The 19132-nt window shown below is 45.9% G+C and overlaps 1 protein-coding gene across 1 annotated transcript in view; it reads right to left on the bottom strand.

Annotated features, from left to right (window-relative positions):
* GFPT2 (glutamine-fructose-6-phosphate transaminase 2) overlaps positions 1-19132 on the bottom strand; it is a 42461-nt gene that overhangs the window by 3793 nt on the left and 19536 nt on the right. Inside the window, exons 7-17 of the mRNA XM_080924197.1 lie at positions 17337-17398; positions 15396-15475; positions 14800-14917; positions 11735-11898; positions 11323-11418; positions 11116-11213; positions 10696-10816; positions 8262-8419; positions 7922-8036; positions 5130-5257; positions 2093-2260 (exon numbers count right to left, since the gene is read on the bottom strand). Coding sequence (XP_080780323.1) covers positions 2093-2260; positions 5130-5257; positions 7922-8036; positions 8262-8419; positions 10696-10816; positions 11116-11213; positions 11323-11418; positions 11735-11898; positions 14800-14917; positions 15396-15475; positions 17337-17398 — 1308 coding nt within the window. The remainder of the gene's footprint in view (positions 1-2092; positions 2261-5129; positions 5258-7921; positions 8037-8261; positions 8420-10695; positions 10817-11115; positions 11214-11322; positions 11419-11734; positions 11899-14799; positions 14918-15395; positions 15476-17336; positions 17399-19132) is intronic.

The following is a 19132-nucleotide window of genomic DNA, read 5'->3' as shown; positions in this document are numbered from 1 at the left end:
TTCTTGGTGTATTTCTTCCCCTTTTCTGGTCAGGTGACTTGTACCATATCGTTTGGCATCCATTTGTTGACTAGCATCACAGATGCCTTGTCCTGATCTACCCCTAACTCTTCATATCGAGTGATGAGAATAGAATCAAGAACAAAGATGAATCTTGGATAAATGTCACAGGGGCAATAAAACATGAGTGAGAGAAAGTGGTACGTTTTATATGATGTTGACCTTGACTGTCAACTGGATCAGGTCTAGAATCGCCTAGGAGACAGGCCTCCAAGCACATCTGCATGGGATTATCTAGATTATGTCAAATAACACATTCCGAAAGTGGGCGGCACCATTCCCTTGGCTTGGGTCCTGGACTGAATAGAAAGAAGAACATAAACTGAGGACCAGAAAAAGCAGTTTGACTAGTTGCTTCCTCAAACTTCTGTTACCATGATGGAACATATCCTTGAGCCATGAACCCAAATAAAATCCTTAAATTGCTTTTATTAAGGTGTTTTATCACAACAACTGAGAAGTAACTAAGAAAGTTTGGGATGGCAGAACCAAGCAAGCCAGGTCTACAATAGCAAGGTCAAGCCAGCCTTGGCTACATAGAAAGAGCTAGGTAGCTCTTTACATTGGATTATGAAGCTATTTCCATTAAAGCTCCTCCCCTTCCCCTCCCCCTCCCCACAAAGCAATATAAAAAGCCAATACAAAGACAGGCTCAGAGGAAAGAGCTTGGCCTTAGTGGGAACCAGGGCAGGTAAAACACCTGGAACTCAGTGGAATGTGGCAAGAGGTTCCGTTATGCAGAACGGGAGAGCCCTCACTGTAGTCTGATGCAAAGCTTTGAGAGGGATTTCAGTAGGAAATGAGGCAATTGTATCTTTACACTAGCTCTCTAACCATGGCACCGAGATCTATGTGGCAGTGGCTAGAATTTGTCCACCTGTGACTTCATGCATCTAAGTGGTTTCTGCCCTCCTGTCTCCATGAGGCCAGAGAATCATCACTCTGGCTGGCTAGTTCCTGGGAGGGAGCCAACCTCCCTTCAGACTTTGAGCAGTTAGAAGTGTCACCGTTCACACTGGACACTACAGTTTATGGCTGTCAAGATGATTCAGTTTCAGGATGGGGACTGACTATACTCGAAAGATAAACTGGGATTAGAAAGTTGAAGCTTTGAGTTACCAAAACCAGAAGCAGGGCTGCAGAGCAAGTCTTATCACATGGTCAGTCATGAAGTCATCATGTCTTCATGAAACCACAGGGATGGTGACAGGCTCAGTGGACCTGGAGGGGCACTCACTATAGGGACATCGCAGGCCTTCATACTATGGCTCTGTCTTCTGGGGCAGGCCCTAATTTTAATCCACTCTAACCACACTTTAATAGTAAACGCTGCACTTTCTGAGGTTCTGTGAGTTGTTCCAGGGTTACTGAATGTGAGGGGTTTGGGGAACCTCCAAATTTGCAGCCAGTCTGAGGCTTGGGTGCCCATTAGTTCCAAATGTGTGGGTTCGAATGGGAGGCCAGTTTTATGAAGAACTGTGTTCTTACTCTGAAGACTGACTTAACTCTGCCAAGTTAGCATCAAAGTTACATTACAGCAACCTTGGGAGGAAAGTCCTCCCTAAGATGCTGCCTTAGAAGCACCTGCTCTGTCTCCAGCTCTAGGATCCAGAGCAGCTCAGAGAGAGGCCGGTCACTGGCCCTCACTAAGGAGCTGCAGAATATGATCTCAGGCTCAGTAGTTCCCTGCCAAATTTGTATGGTATCCAAAAGGGCCCAATAAGCCAGAGAGATGACTTAGTAGATGTATTTCAGCCAACAAGCCTGAAGACCCGAATTCCAGCCTCAGAACCCACACAATCAGAAGTGAGAACTCATTCCTGCAAGTTGTTCTTTGACCTCCACACATCTGCCTGACACATACCTGAGCCTCCTCCACACTAAAGGATAAATGTAAACAGAAGGGGACAGGACAGAGTGTGGTCAAACCCACCGGCAGCAGCCAGTGACGACAGCATTGGCTGAGATGGGCATGTGTGATACGGAACAGGAGAGCAGGGACGTCAGTCCCTTGGCGAGCCCTCACCCTCACCTGGCGGGCAGTGACCTGCTGCAGGGCGTTCTGGCACTTGGCAAAGCAAGGATCCTTCATGATAACCATGATGACCGGCATCTGCTTGTCGACGAGAGCGAGGGGCCCGTGCTTCAGCTCTCCGGCCAGGATACCTTCTGAATGCATGTAGGTTATCTCTTTAATTTTCTAGAGAGACACAGGTTGGGATCAGTGTCACACTGGGGAGGTGGGGCTGCAACAGAGAAGGCAGAGGGACAGAGGGAAGCGGGGAGAAGGAGGTACTCTAGAGAGTAAGAGCTGAAGGTCCCAAGGCAGACGGGCACATATATAGATGGGTCAACAGAAGCAAGGGATGCACCGGGTCAGGAGAGAGGCTGGGCTGCTGACCAAAGCATGAACGAAGCCCGGCTAACCTTGCAGTCCCCGGATACAACAGTGACACCTCTCTTCAGCCTCATGCACAGGCATCCACCCAGTCTAGTTTGCCTGGACCCCCACCTCCAACCCCTTGGCAAGTCACGTGGCCTTCCGGGTTATCACAGATAATGGTGGCATTGTATTCTGCTTAGATATACTTAGATATTCAATTAGCTGGTTAACCACTCTCCCAGTTTTAGATCCTTAATCACATCTAAAACAGTTGCTTAGATGGGCCTATCTAGTAAATTCCCACACAGTGGGCTATTATTTAATTTCCTCTCTTTGTTCAGGCACACACTCTTTCACTTATTCACCATGAAGTCTTCATCACTGCACTGAAAAGAACGTAAAAGAAATATTCCTCCTCGTGTCTAGAGCTAGTTAGCTATTTGGGTCAGGCAAACCCCGTGAAGAACGAGGCTCCTCCTTGGACACCACAGACAGCTGGAGGGCTGGCCTCCAAGTGACCACACAGGGGCCATTGACTCATGCCAGCAGCAGCCCTGAACACTCCTTTCTTTCCTCAAAGACCAACTTGGAGACTCAGTTGAATGTGTATCTTTCATCAGCAACACTCTGCCGCCACAGCTGACCCACAGCCAGGGAGCAGAACTGTCAAGAGGCTGAAAGTTCACCCTGCCCAGTCTTTGCCTCTTCTGTGCCCCTGTAGCCTGGCACTCTGTTCCTTAGGCAGGAGTCAGACCCTGGCAAGTAAGCTCAGTTCACAGTGCTGGGCTGACTGATGTAAAATGTGTGATTTTTTTTTTTTTTATAGTCAAGTTGGTGGGATTTAAAATTCCACAAAAAACAAACAAACCCCTTCTGGACATGTGTGTGAGACAGTTTTTAGATTGGGGGTAACAAAGGAGATCTGCCCTAAGTGTGGGTGGAATTGTTCCATCAGCTGGGGTCCAGGGCAGAACAACAAGCAGAAAGTAAGGTGGATACCAGCATCCATCTCTTCGTGCTCCCTGATTGTAGACAGTGTGACCAGCTACCTCATGCCTTCCCTGCCGTGATGAACTGTGCCCTCATACTGTGAGCCAAAACAACCCCTCCTCTTCCTCAAATTGCCTTTATCAGGCATTTTATCTTGGCAAGGAGGAAAGTAACTACTTACAGATTTAGTCTCTGTCCCTTTTATTTTTTAGCATATAGTCTGTAATCTTACTGTGTTCGACGTGAGAGGTGTCTTTCCTTGCTAATGATAGTTACAGGATAGGTCTGTACTATCCAGAGCCAAACAGGTATAGAGAGACTTTCAGCTTTACACATCCCTGCATAGCAGACTCTGGCTCAAGGCTATGTTCATCCTCAGAGGTCAATGACTAAATCAATTAAACCTACGTCAGGAAACCTTCATAAGAACACAAACAGATGTCTGGGAAAGCATCAAGATCTCAGAACAAAAGGTTCCGGATGCGTGGCATGCTGGGAGACAACGGGAAACACCACATCCGTTCCCAGACACCTTGATCTGTGGCTCTGTCCCTGCATCTGGGCTTCATCAGTATCCTTGGTCATAGCTTTCGAAATGAGCCAGCAACACGAGGTGAGAATGAACATCTATAAGACGCATATGCTGGAAGCAGGCACTCAGTGGTCAGTTTCCACCCAGGTACAATCTGGAACACTCCCTGGGTGTCTTTTGCTCATTTCTTGGCTGGCTCTGGGAGGAGAGGAGCCGGGACGCTTGGTGCTCCTGTCAGCCTTTCAGTGCTGTGTCGGCTGGAATATGGGACCCCCTTTGCCCTGCATGGGCATTCTGATCTATAAACAGCAAACTAATGGGGGGAAGTGTGTAAGCCTCGACTCAGCTGTGCCAGCGTGCACTTCCAGCACCTTGCCTCAGCCCCATCAGCTTTCTCTCAGAACGTATCATCAGGGAGCAAAAAGACTAGTCATCGATTAAAACAAAATTCGCTTACTGCTGTGGGAATACGAGGTCTGTCCCCTTTGGAAGTTTGAGAATCACAGGGAAGATCTATAGAGATCTTGCAATTTTCAACTACCAAAATTCTTTCCCCATAGGTTGCTTGTGGTAGTGGATCTGAATGTTGACTCAGTTCCTCTATGAAATCTTTGTGTATAGGTGCGTGCATATATGCCCTTGTGTGGTGTGTAGAGTGTGGAGTGTGTGTGTGTGTGTGCGTGTGTGTACAGTACAGTGTCATTCCTCAAGAGCCATCTACTTTTTAGACATGGCCTTTCACTGGAACCTGGTGCTTCCCAAATAAACCAAACTGGCTGACCAGTGAGCCCAGGGATGCTCCTGTCTCTGCCTCCTGGATCTGGGATTACAAAGCACATATCAATTTTTTTTAAGCAAATAGGCATATGCCAGGTACTTCAAGGAGCTTCACCCAATAATGCCTTTTCCTTTCTCCCCAGTAGGCTGAAAACTCCCTGGGGACAGATAGCTCCGTCACCCATTTTTGTGACTCCAGAGTAAGAGCAAATACCAAACACAGGCTCATGAAGGAGCCTAGTGAGTTTGCAGCCTCCTAACTTCCAACACTCTGCACCCTGACCTCCTTCCTGCTGACTTCTTTCAGGATCTCCTAAGCCTACCTTCATGTTGCTTTGGGAGACTGTGCAGCTACTGGAGGTGAAGACGGGGCAGAGAGGAACTCACCAAGGCACCTTCCAGGCATGTGGCATAGTTATATCCCCGTCCCATCACCAGGAGTGACCTTTGTGTGTAGAGCTCCAGGGCCAAGTCGTGGATCTTCTCATCCAGGGATAACACTTCTTTGATCAGCTCTAAGCAATGCAAAGAGACAAGGGACAGAACCAAGTCATTCTGACTGCCAAATATTCACAAGGCAAATCATCGGCTATAACAAGGTTTAGAAACTTAGGCTGTGCACGAGACTGCTTCCATGCATTATTTAGACAGGTTTTAAACTTAGGTCTGTCATAATTTGGGATACTGTCCAGGAACTTGTCAGCTTAGCAGTTCCTGTTTGTGTGAGTATGCTTGTGAGTATCTATAAGATACGCTATAAGCTCTCATTTCCAGCTCCATGTTACAAGAAATAAACCAAGAGCCAGAGAGGTGAAATCACTCCCCGAGAAGACAGGACTGAAATTCCAAATGAACTCCTCAGTTCCTTGCCCTGCGCTGGGTCCCAAGGCGATGTCAGTGCGCTATGGTGACCAAGCTTCCTGGTCCCAGGACTCCCTTATATTCTTACAAATTCTTGTCATCCTCAAGAGCCTATGTTCTTGTGAGTTATAACTTGGGCATGGCAGCATATGCCTTTAATCTCAGCACACAAGAGGCAGAGACACGTGGATCTCTGAGTTCAAGCCAGCCTGGTTTACCTACTGAGTTTCAGGTCAGCCAGAGCTACAAAAAGGAAGGAAAAAAGAAAGAGAGAAAGAAAGAGAGAGAGAGAGAGAGAGGGAGAAAGAAAGAAAGAAAGAAAGAAAAGGAAGAAAGAGAGAAAGAAAGAGAGAGAGAGAGAGAACGAACACGGGCTGGAGAGATGGCTCAATGGATAAGGGCACTGTTTTCACAACCATCTGTAATGGGATCTCTTCTGGTGTGACTGAAGACAGCTACAGTGTACTCACATACATTAAATAAAGCTTTCAAAAAGAAAAAAGAAAGAAGAAACACTAATTAAAAACTTCTTTTCATTTACTGCAAAAATAATAATAAACTTAGAATATATTTCTGAAAAAACTAAGTGTGAGAAGATTGGTATTTGAAGGGAAGAGTCTTCCAGGCTGAACACAGCAAACATGGCTCCGACAGTCCTTGCCTTTTTTCTATTTCCTCTCTATTTCCACATGTGGGCAATTCTTCCCCCTGAGGCTGATCACCACGGTCCAGCTATCAAAGTATTGAGTAAAGTCCATCAATCAAAAGTTCCCTTTGGCTACCCTAATTCACATGCCCAATCTAAAGGCATCTACTCCTCCTAACACTGGGTTTCCCTTTCTCCTTTTATAAACTGCCTTTTGCCTAGGCCAGGTCTGTCTTTTCTCCATCAGAGGCCATTGTTTGTCCCTTGGGGCAAATATCCCTTCCCCTTCTTTGTTCCCTTCCCCTTCTCCCTCATTCTGTATCTCCTGTCTTTGTCTCTTATTCCCTGCCCTTTGCCCTTCTGGGACAAATATATCTCCTTTGTGGGGGGGGGGACTTGGTCTTGGAGTCTTTTGTGCCGATTCTAGTCCTTTCAGTATTGTTGGATATCTTTTAAAATTTTTTTTTATTACATCCAAGCACTCAGGAGGCAGAGGCAAGTGGATCTCTGAGTTTGAGGCTAGCCTGGTCTACAAAGTGAGTTCCAGGACAGCCAGGGCAGTTACGCAGAGAAACCTTATCCCGGGTAAAATATTGGGGGTTGGGGGAGAGAGAAAGGAAAAAGTATTTTATTATTTGTATGTGTATGCCGATTGGAGAACAACTCATAAGGGTCAGTTTTATATCATGTGGGTTTGGAGTGAGGGGATCAAACTGAGGGAATAGACTGGGCAGCAAGACCTATTGAATGGTCTCATCAGCCGGAAGCCTTTATGTATGTTTTAGCATCTGACTTTTTAGTAAAAGAGGTGACACCATATTTGTTTCTGCATTTAACCTATTGTGATTTTTGTCATTATTATTCTAATATGTTGCTAAGCCTTACAGAGACTTATATTTGGAAAAGGGAAAGGTTTATAATGTCTTCAAATAGTTGGGAATGTTCTTAGATTCTGCATCAGACAAGCAACTTGAAACTGGGATTTGCGAGTATGGAATCTGAAACATAGATTTCAGATTTCTCAACTTTGTTACATTTGACCTAATTTGCATTTAAACGGCTTTCACTCAATCAATTGATGACAGCTTGCAAAGGCCCAGATCTAGACAAATCTAAAAATGGACACATTTAGTTACAAATATTACCTCTTTAAAACTGCCAACTTCTTAGTTAAACAAAGAAACAAACAAACAACAACAACAACAAAAAAAAACCTTCAGATTTGGAAATTGGTTAAGTTAGTGACAAAAATCCAAATCCTAAATGATGACTGGAAAGTTGGCCTTTGTTATTGGCAGCAAGCCCCATTGTTTGTTTCCTTTGAGGAGCCTGGCTAGCTTTGTTCATTTTAAGGTAAACATCCTCCACTGAAGTCAGATCAGCTTGCTACATAGGCGCTGAGGCGTCAGGGGAGGAGAGAGCAGATGAGGTCAGTTGCAAAGGACCTGCTGACAACCGGGGCTTTAAATCTTGGCCTAGAAAGATTTGTTGGGCTGGTTTGGAGGGAGAGTGTGGAGCTGGGGTGGGGGGGGGCGGTGGGGGGGAAATAGGATTTATCATTGAGTAGAAAGGTCTGGAAGGAGGAAGTAATTAACATAAGAGTAAAGGGAGAGAATGGCCCAGAGGAGCTCAATGGATTTGGAAATAAAGAAAGCCACATTCTGGGACTCACCAGGTAAAGATCTGAGGCCACGAATGATCTCTTGCCTCCTGTTCTGTAGAGAAATTCGATCTTCAGACATCATCAAACCAAACATCACCAGGGAGATGAACTGGCTGGTGTAAGCCTGAGGACAGAGCGGGAGGGGACTTTAGACAGCTGTCTGAAGGTGTTTAAGGAGATAGGAGAGCTAAACAACAGGAACAAAGACAGGAACCGATGACCAAATGACAAAGAGAAGAGGAAGGGAAGAGAGGAGTGAGGAAGAGGTGGAGAAGAGCCAGGAGCAATTGCAAGGGTACCGATCCTTCTTGCCACCAGCCAGGTTCTCCCTGGAGAACACAACTCATACCTTGGTGCTAGCCACCCCAATCTCGGGCCCTGCGTTGATGTGGACACCACAGTCGGTCTCCCGGGAGATGGAGCTGCCCACGGTGTTGGTGATGCCCACTGTCAGTGCACCGCGGTCCTTACAGTATCGCAGCGCCAGGAGCGTGTCTGCAGTCTCACCTGCAACAGGAGAGATGCTGTGAGTAAACTGTCAGATGCTGTTAAGTGCGGCTGTTAAGGCCAGCGAGCATGTGTCTTTTCCCTGCTCTCTTCCTCCTCATCCGCCCCGACTCATCTCACTTGGAAATTCAAAGTCTGCCCAACCTTTGAAAAGGAAAGCCCAGGTTCAACATCTTTCCTGTTGTTTCTTTACTAAACCTCATTACTATTTATATAACAAGCACCTTCTTATTCCCCTCGTGTCACCCCCATGAGGCAGGGGCTCGTCCTCCTTTTCCTTTAGGCTGAGGAGTTCAGAGAAACACAAACATATCCCCGTCCACACTGTGCAGTTGCCTGGGACAATTTGCTGAGGTTTAAACATTGAAAACTAAGCCTGCCCACATGGTGCTTCTCAAATAGAGCCTGTTTGAAGGACATAGTTCTTGCAACCTCGCAGTGTGGACTCAGATTTTTCTAATTATGCCACATGGACAGGTTGATGCACAAGCAAGCACCAACTCCCTATTTGTCAATTCCAAAGAAACTCAAGCATCGTGAGGCCAACCACAGTATGAAATCCAGGGAATTTCCAACCCTGATTGTTCCGTCCATGTGGCCAATGTTCTAGGTTGTGTTTACCTTAGTTCCTGACCTGTCCCCAAAACTGGTGTCACCAAGTGCTTCCAGGTGGTCTAATAGCCCTCTGCCTTTTTTTTCTGTAGACTTCTAAGTCAGCATCAGGCAGAGAAGCAGGTGGAAAAGGAGAAAAATGGTGCTACTTGCATCAGCCTCTGTCTCTGACTTTGGTAGCTTGTTTTCTTAAATCTCACTTTAAAACTCAGATGAAGAGATGGCTCAGTGGTTAGAGCACTGACTGCTCTTACAGAGGTCCTGAGTTCAAATCCCAGCAACCACATGGTGGCTCACAACCATCTGTAATGGGATCAGATGCCCTCTTCTGGTGTCTGAAGACAGCAACAGTATACTCATATATAAAATGAATAAATCTTAAAACAAAACTGGATTATGTCTATACAAAGACCAGCAGATTGCCACTACACTGTTTTCATATGATTTATTTTGTTTTACTTTCCCTACCCATTTATGAACTACATTTAGGCTCTGAGGGGAAGGTCAACCCAAAGGCAAGTTTGTTCAGTGGGATGGTGAGTATGTCTGGACTAGTTTTTCCTCAGCTTGTCATCAAATGGAAATGGTATTAAAAATTCAAAATGGAAGCAATATTCAACCCCCCCCTATGATATTAGAATTGTCTGGTCAATTTTCACTTGTGAGAATGACATCATGGCTTTATGCTTTATCTTTGTCTTACACTTCGAATTACTTGTGGAGACTGATGACAAGATGCTGACGTCAGCCTCCATATGATCCAGAGGTGAGGACAAGTGAATTTCACACGGATGGCCAAGGTTGACATGGTTGGTCATTTTTAAGGGTAGATGATTCATTATATGGATGTTCCTACTTTTATAAAGCTTTGGAAGTCACCAAAATTAAAACATTTCAAAATTCTTCTCAAGTCTTTAGGGGTGACTCCAAGGGTATGGCGTAGCTGGAGCACAGCTTTACCGGGCGTTGTGAGGATGATACAGGAAAGGCTCTCACCCAGCTAAGGGCAAATACTCCTCTCTTGACCAGCACCACGTCTCTCCATGCTTCCCTCTGATGGACAGTGTGGGCGCCGCACATAACTGGCCTATAGGGCTTGGACACAGTCCACCACCCACTGACTATAAAGATGTGACTCTCAACCCAGCAGTATAATTGAGATTTTTTTCTCCTCTAAATTAAGTACAGAAAACATTTATGAGCACGTAGCTGAGTGTTCTTGGAAGTGCTAGGAGGCTTAGAATGGCAGAGGAAGCCAAAGGGCAGAAACTCTTAGATCACACCAGCTTCTAAGGCACGGAGGGAGCTCCGTGTATACAGCATTATCCATGCTGAGGGGGGCTAGGTAGCTCCTTCAAGTCGTCCATGCTTCTGCGAGTAACCTCAGGAGCCTCACAAGCTCGGTAAACTAGTCTTGGGTGGAATAATTTCTTTGGTCTGTCATTGGGGTGAAAACATGTTTGGTCACATTTCCCCAAGAAAGTCATACAACATCATATGATGTTGCCAGTAACCGATGCTATGGTGGGTTTAAATGACCCAGTGCATGAGACCATGTGTGGCACCATGTGATACACGGAGGAGTCATTGGAGAGGGTGGTGTAGAAAGAAGACGGTTTGAAGAGGAACCAATGAAACTTGGCCACGCTGCCCATCTCTCTTACCTGACTGGCTTATGAAAAAGCAAACATCATCCCTGAAGACAGGTGTGTTCCTGTCCAGAAAATCACTGGCAAGTTCAACCATCACAGGGAGCTCGGTCAGTTCCTCTAACACTTGCCGTGTCTGAAGCCAAATAGAACGGAGACTGAAGTCAGTGATAGGCCTTATAGAGACACAGGGCACCTAGGCTTCTAAGGACAGGTTGTGACACAGTGCCTTGCTGTCCCCATAGTGTAGGAACTTCAGCAGGCCATCTTGCTAGAAGAAAGGGCTCAATACACTTCTCAAGCTGGCTCGTGGAAATGAGAACACGGCTGCGTTCAAGGTCAGAAGCCAGTACATGACAGCATCATGGCCAGCATTTTCATCTTGGCTGCTGTCAATTTCCCAGGACTGCCCAGGGTCTGGTGTCTTGCACTTACAGCCACGGCAGCGTGGTAGCTGGTTCCACAGCCAATCACAATGAGCCTTCGGCATCGTCGAATCTCCTTCAAATGGTCCTTCAAGCCACCCAGGAGCACTGCAGGACGTGAGGCAGGGTATTAATGTTAATGCATATCACATAATACATTAGTGCATTTAGTGGAGGCGGGCACAGACAAGGGCTTCTTACTGGGTATAGTGATTACCTGTGTTGGTCTCAAAATTCACCCGACCTCTCATGGTATTAAAAACGGATTCTGGCTGCTCAAAGATCTCCTTCTGCATAAATGCACTGAAGTTGCCTGAACAAGGAAACATCAACAAGGTACCTTTAACTTAGATACAGTTTCAGAGCTTAGGGGAACCAGGAAAAGCCTGGTGAAACTTTGTAACTTTTTGCCAAGATGTTACCATGCCACAGTGGTAATAGTACCCATAAAGCCCCCCCAAAGATTTTAAAGAGCCTATGGAAACAAGTCAGATGAAAGTGGGTCAGACACAGTGACAATCTCCAATTTACACATTAGACCGCAGCTTTCAGGAGTCGGGGACCCCTCCATCCCTGGCCCCCGAGATCACCTACTCTTGAAGGCACAGGGACTCTTGGAGGACACCTACCTTTCATTATTTGCTGCAGTTCCATCTGCAAGGTTTGGATGGCTCTGGAGGGGTCATCACTAGCTGAGCGCTTGACTCGGTGAATGGAGAGTTTCCCATCAGCCACTGCAGCAATATCATCATCTTCCAAGAAGACAACCCGGTTGGTGTGTTCTATGACAGCACTGAAGAAAGACAGAGGAAGACATCGAAGGTCATGTTCCACTCGGAAAGGCTACACAGCAGCAGAGACTTGTCCTTCTCAAGCGTGAGGTCCTCATCCTGTTACGGTGATGATGATGTCACAGCATAAAAGGATTGACAGGTGAGTCCTCATGGTAATCTCCATACATTTTCCCTCCCACAATTATTTTAAAACCTAACCTTGATCTTATTGAATGTATGGAAACATACCATTTCTCCAGTAAACATTTTTACTTAATATCTCTAAAAACTTAAGGACTAAATTTTAACCTATTATAATCCCAACATTCCCTTCCAACTGAACGATTCATCTTTAAGTCATCAAATATCTGCTGTGTTCAAATTTCCCCCAGGCAATCTTATGGATGATTCTTTCATAAATGGTTTCTTCAAATTAGTCACCAAATCCATGTCACCTTTGGATAGGATTAGGAAAGAAACTATCCTGATTATAAAGGGAAATAAGTACTTGCTCTAAACATTTTAAGATTTATATTTGTTCGTGTGCCCATGTGCATGGGGGGCAGAAGGGGTGTGCTACGGCATGTGTGTAGAGGTAAGAGGGTAACACACAGGAGTCGGTTCTCTCCTTCCAATCAAACCTGGGCAAAATCTAGCTTCTAGATACTTGCTGGCCCAGTGGGCTTTAACTCTCAACTTGGCATAGCCTAGCGTCACCTGAGACGGGAGGGAGACCCAACTGAGGGATTGTCCATGTCAGAGTGGCTATGAGGGCATCTAGGCTGTTTTCATGAATGTTAATTGCTGGAGGAGGCTCATCGCACAGTGAGCAGCACCAAACCCTGGGCAGGTCGTCCTGGGCTGTCTAGCAAGTGAGCCAGTAAGCAGCACGGCTCCATGGCTGTACTTGAAGTTCCTGCTTGAGTTCCCGCCCTGACTTCCTTAACTGATGGAAGTCATAAAATGAAATAAAACTTTTCCTCCCCAAAGTTGCTTTTAGTCGCCGTATTTGTCACCTTATCCCTTGAGGCTGGGTCTCTCACAGAACCTGGAGCTAGGCTGATAGCCAGCAAGAGCCAGTGAGCCTCCAGCCTCCACCCCTCACACTGCTGAGGTTCCAGGCCCTCAACAGCCTCAAGGGACTTTATTTACATTGAATACAGGTTCTCCCAGCAAGGGCTCCCACTCCCTGAGCATCTGCCCAGCCTCCCTCCCCCTTCTTTTCTTTGTTGTTGTTTTTGTTTTGTTTTGAGGTAGGGTCTCTAATTGGTGTAGGACTCTGCAAGCAAGCTAGTTTGGCTAGGTAGTGAACCCTGGGACATGTCTGTCTCTGCCTCCTCAGCATCAGGAGCATGCCACCACCGTCCCTTTTTTTCTGGGGGTTCTAGGTCACAGAACCATCAGCCCAGCCTTAGAACAATTATTTTAAGTTCCAAAATACTATAAAAACAAAAGGATTTCAACCACAGCATTATATACATAGACTAATTGGGGAGAATCAGGATTTTATTTTGTTGTCTTGTTTTCTGAGACAGGTTAGCCTTGACTGTCCCGGAACTTGCTCTGTAGACTTGCTCTGTAAACTGGCCTTGAACCAGAGAACTGCCTGCCTGTGCTGGGATTTTTCTCTTCTTCCTCCTCTACCTCCTCTTCTTCTCCCCTTCTCCTTCCCCCTTCTTCTTTGATTTATTTATTCCTTTTAGGTATGTAAGTACACTGTCTGGCTGTCTTCAGACACACCAGAAGAGGGCATTGGATCCAATTACAGATGGTTGTGAGCCACCATGTGGTTGCTGGGATTTGAACTCAGGACCTCTGTAAGAGCAGCCAGTGTTCTTAACCACTGAGCCATCTCTCCATCCCCTTAAAAACAATTCTTAACTGCTAATTGGAAAACTAAATCCCAAAGCTGGGCATGATATCTCATGTCTGTAATCATTTAAGGGGCTGAGGCAGGAGGATTGCTATGAGTTTGAGACCAGCTTGGGCTACAGAATGAGGAGACTGTCTCAAAATGAAATTACTTTATTCCAATAGTTTTTCTTTCTAAGCAACATTACAATTTTCTACCAAAGAATTTAGAATCTTTATTCAAATCTATTCTTGTATCTTGCTATAATCACGTGCAGTTTTCTGATTTGGGTCTGTTTGTATTGAATTTATTCTGAGAGATTTTTATTAAAATGTGGTTGCTGTCACTGTAGGGAATAGTCTTGTTTTTTGTTTCATTCATCAAATGTTAGCTAAGGGTCTACAGTGCTTAGTCATCTGAGAAGCTTCTAGAAGAAATAAGGTGGGCGTGGTCCCTGCCTGGGCAGCTGACAGCGTGCAGATTCTCCTGCATCGTAAGATTCCCACATCTTTATTCTGTGGAAAGCTTCCAGCAGTTCTCACAGCATGTCAGTTGGCTTTAAACGTGTCTAATTATATTGCCTGAGAGCACTATTCCATCTTCCTTCAGGCTTTCGTGGTTTTTCTCACTTCATGTGTCACTCTGACTATACGGTAAGAGCTCAGTGGTTTCCAGCATTTCTCTGAAATAAAAACTTCAGCAAATTATAATGCCCAGACACCACTTACAGAACCTGTTTCCAACAGTAGCTCTCTAGCTTTCTCTCACTCTCCCTTCTCCGTTCCCTTCTCTTCCCCTTCCCAAACTATTCTCTTCTTGTGCCTGTACGTCTCGAAAATGTATGTACTGGCGAGACGGCTCAGTGGTGCTAGCCACCAAGCCTGAAAACCTGAGTTCAATCCCAATTTCTGCAAGTTGTCCTGTGTTTTACATTCATGCTCTTGGCACACTCGAGCGCACACACACACACACACACACACACACACACACACACACACACACCCCACGTGTTCAGACAGTTATTCTTTAATCATACAATCCCAGGAAAATAATGAAAATGTTTAGCTACCTTGCATCAGAAGCAAAGAAGAATTCCACAGCTTTATCACCCACAGCATGCAGGCAGGTGGAGCTATCCAGTCTCTTCAGCCTCGTCTTGCAGATATTTTTCACATTCTCAAGGTTGCCTAGTAAACAAAAGAAAGAGTAGGCTGCCCTATTTGCATGACACGTGGCAAGGAGCCCGTTTTCCTCTTCTGAACATTGTGTGGGAGCAATCTGCAATTTTTAGCTATGGCTGTGCCAGCCAAATCACGCAAAAGCTCCCCAAATAGCTCAGCTGAGCTGAGAGAGCATTTAAATGGCTACAGTGGGCAGGCAATGTAAAGGCAAACAAGAGACTCAAACGGGCGGCGCAGATGCCGGCTCTCCAGCTGCCTGCTGCTCTCCATGTCTCTGCAGGTCTCGGAATATTCATGACGAGGTGCTTTTTTCAAAAGATGGAGCCAAGTCTCCATTGCATGGACATTGAGACCTGGAGCCACGAGGCAGCAGGGCTCAAGACAGAGCATTGTGGGTAGTGATGGTACATCTGCCTCCAAGCAGAGCCCGCTGCAAGGGGACAGCTACCCGGCAGCTGACTGCTGATATCCTCGGGAGACTCACATGTCCGATATAAGACGGGGATCTGCTCTGTGGAGAGTTTGTATTTGCTCCGTACCCCGATGAGCAGAGGGCTGCCTCTCCTGCAGGAAGAAGAAGATATCAAGGGACCCCTCAACTTTGAGACCCCAGGCCAGATGCACCCTCCAAATCCATCCGTCTTTTCCCTGGAGCAGAAGACTGTGCTTAGGTCACACAGAAGGAACATCTTGACCTTGAGACCATGTCGCCTGGGTTTGGAGCAGGGACCAATAGGCTGGTATACAGATGTCAGCCCCGCCTCTGCCGTCATCCAGCAACTTGACCAGTTACCCTGGAAGCATGCTTTCCCCCACTATTATGAGACTCCTATGTATGTCTGTTACCCCAGCAAGGGCTGGGGGAGGAGAGGCAGGAAGACAGGTGGCTCCTCAGAATTCACTGGCCAGGCAGCCTACAGCCCAGCAGAATGGGGAAGCTCCAGATTCAGTGACAACTTGTCTCAAAGACAAAGGTGAAGGGGCTGGTATGATAGCTCAGTAACAGCACTTGCTTTGCATAGGACCTGGGTTTATTTCCCAGTACCCCTGTGACTATCCATAACTCCCAGGTCTGAGAAATCTGATTCCCTCTTCCGACCTACATGGATAGCAGACACACATGTACCCTCTCACACACACACACACACACATATACACATACACACACACATACACACACACACACACATACACATACACACACACACACACACACACACATATATACACACACACATACACACACACACACACACACACACACACACACACATACACACACACACACACACACACACACACCAAAATCAAAAACAAAAACCAGGACACCATGACAAAAAACTAGCTTAAATTTTTGAATTGCCTGTTTCTGGAATATTCCACTGAGTATTTTTGGACCTTGTTTGGCCACTGATAACAGAAACCTTATACATCACACTCAACACTGCCTGGAGCTGGAGATGGGGGTTCTGTAGCTAACACTGATGGTGCTTTTCTCCTCTGACACGTTTAACTGACTAATGAGAAGAAAACACTGACCACATTTTATGAAGACCACTTGGGGTCATTTCAAGCATTTGACTTCAACCCAGTGGGCTAATATTTTGCTCTAGCCAATTTCTTTCTAAGAGACATATGTGCTTATGAGCCACATTCATTAGTGTGGATCCAGCCCACACACAGGCATTGGTGTGTCTGCCTGACGCAGCAGGCCTCTGCTATGTTTTTAGGAATGACAGGTCTGCTTCCTTGTAGCACTGACTGACTTACACCCTTCTTCTCATTCTCCAGATAGAGAACAAAGTTCAGAAGGATTGAGAAAAAGGTGCTTTGAAGTGACTTGATTATTTTGTATAATATTTTGTTTTGTCTAAAACTAATCAGAGACCTTGTCTTGGGTCCAGTGAGAAGGATCAAGCTCAAATTTCTTCTGAATACTGACAGTTTAAGCATTGATAATAAATAGAGTTTAAAGCTATCAGGGTTTCAGACCATGTCTTCCTTAAAGACACGGTGGCCTGGGTGCTCCAATCACCTGTTACAGCAATTTAGAACAATCAAACTTTATTGCTTCCTCTCAACACAGTCACTTTAAACAGGTAATATCACATTATGAGATTTAAGAGGGAGCTTGTAGATTTGATAGAGACCAACTGGTATTTTATAATTCTATTCTATGATTTTATAAAATTACACTTCAAATGTCAAATTAGACCCGATCTCGGGGTTAGAGAGATTATGATCAATTCATCTGATTTTCTAGGTAGATAACAGTGACAGTAGTCAGGGGACAGTCTCTGTCACTCAGCCTGGGTCTCTCAGGACCATGTATATATTCTGAATAATTCCTCTGTGCCTTCAGCATAAAATAAGTAGCCACAGGGCACCAAGGCCCCTCAGAGCTGGGCTTCCACCTGAGTCTTACCTTGTGGCAACAGCTTCTCCCGGGTAGTGGATGCTCTTGAAAACCAGCGCAAAGGCGCCTTCCTGAAAACACAGCAACAAAGGCCTTGAAGGATTGTGACTTACCCTGACTAGAGGAGCCACTGTAGACCACTGGCCAGGCAGGTCATCCCAGCCCCTCCTCATGGCAGATATGGGTTGCCTAAGCAACTGAGTGGAGAAGCAGCTTCTTGAAGATGATCGTGGTCAGAGGGGAAGCCAAACAGATGGCATCGTGCTGAAGTGCCAAGACCCAGCCCTTATGAATTTCACTGAGAACATCGTAAGCCACAGTGACTTGCCCTGGCTCCCAATAAACTCTCGTTAGAGATGCCCAGGGTGGAGTGGTACAGCAAGAACCATAAAGAGTGAGAACCAGGGCCAGAGACACCCTGCGCTGAGCCTCCAGAAGAGACCTGTGCAGACAGTGCCGGGAAGCCAAAGAGGTTGATCAGCATAGCTCAAACTGAGATCCAGTCTGGCTCTGTCCTTTCCTTTAGCTGGGCAGTCAGTTCAGTGACCTTCAAGCCTCGTTTTCCTTCTCTGTGACTGAGGGGACAGCAGTTCTCTCTGTATGACTTTTAGGTTCGAGTCCAAAGCACTGTATGTGCTTAGAATGGTGTCCGGCCTTTAGATCATCCAATGGCTAACTCTCTCGTCATGTCTCTGGCTGTGACTGCTCTTGTCCCCAGTGCCTGTGCCTCACCTATAGCTTTCCTCATTCAGGGCTGCAAATTCCTTTTCGGAGATGTGCATGTGCATACCTGACTTTATGTGTGCTGTGTGTGCAGTGCCCACAGAGGCCTTAAGAGGGTAATAGATCCTTTGGAACCGGAGTAACAGGCAATTGTGAGCCCCAACGTGGGTGCTGGAAATTGAAGCTGAGTCCTCTATAAGACCAGTTGGTACTCTTAACCACTCTTCTCTACAGCTCCCCAAATGTCTCTAAATTCTTCATACAAAATTTTCCCTTGAATCTGAGCAACCTAACTAATTTGCCATGGCCTTGGAAGATCTTAACTGTGTGAAACAAGTTATAAATATGAATTTCCAAGTGAAGTTCTCAGACTTTGAAATTCTGGGTGGAATTCGGGGTCAGTGCCGTCAGGGTTGTACTAAGTCACAAAACGAGTGAGTTCTGGGATTAAAGTCCCAGGGTCTCAATGGGTTTCCAAGCTGCCTAGGAAGAAGGGCCTTTAGGCAAATCTTGAGTGTCATGGCATTATCCCTGCTGAGTTGAATTTATAAAGCAATGAAGGAAATATATTTCCTATTCTCTGTCAAAAAGAGTTCCATGTTGCTTTGTGTAAGAAAAAAAACATCTAAAGGTGCCATTGTGGGGAAGAAATTTCTAAAATTCAAAATTACAAAGTACAAGGATCACAGCTCATGTACAGAGCCCTGGGTTCAATCCTTAGGATATATGTCATGTACAACGGACCCTCCATACCTATGGACGCAAATATGGGTGTGGCTGTGAGGGAGAGCTTGCTGAGCATGTGTGAAATTCTGCATTTGATTTCCAGCACCAGAAAGAAAAGGGGAAAAATGTTCCGAACACTTGTTCCGTTGTTACTGGTGTGGGCTGCACGTCTAGCCTATAGTGGAGCATCCAGAGTGACTGTGATAGTTTGTATGTGCTCGACTCAGGGAGTGGCTCTATTAGAAGGTGTGGCCTTGTTGGAGTAGGTGGGTCACTGTGGCTTTAAGACCCTCATCCTAGCTGCCTGGAAGACAGTATTCTGCTAGCAGCCTTCAGATGAAGATGTAGAACTCTCA

This window comes from Micromys minutus (assembly GCF_963924665.1).
Source record: "Micromys minutus genome assembly, chromosome: 10".
Lineage (NCBI taxonomy): Eukaryota > Metazoa > Chordata > Mammalia > Rodentia > Muridae > Micromys > Micromys minutus.
This window is presented reverse-complemented; position numbering and strand designations above follow the sequence as displayed.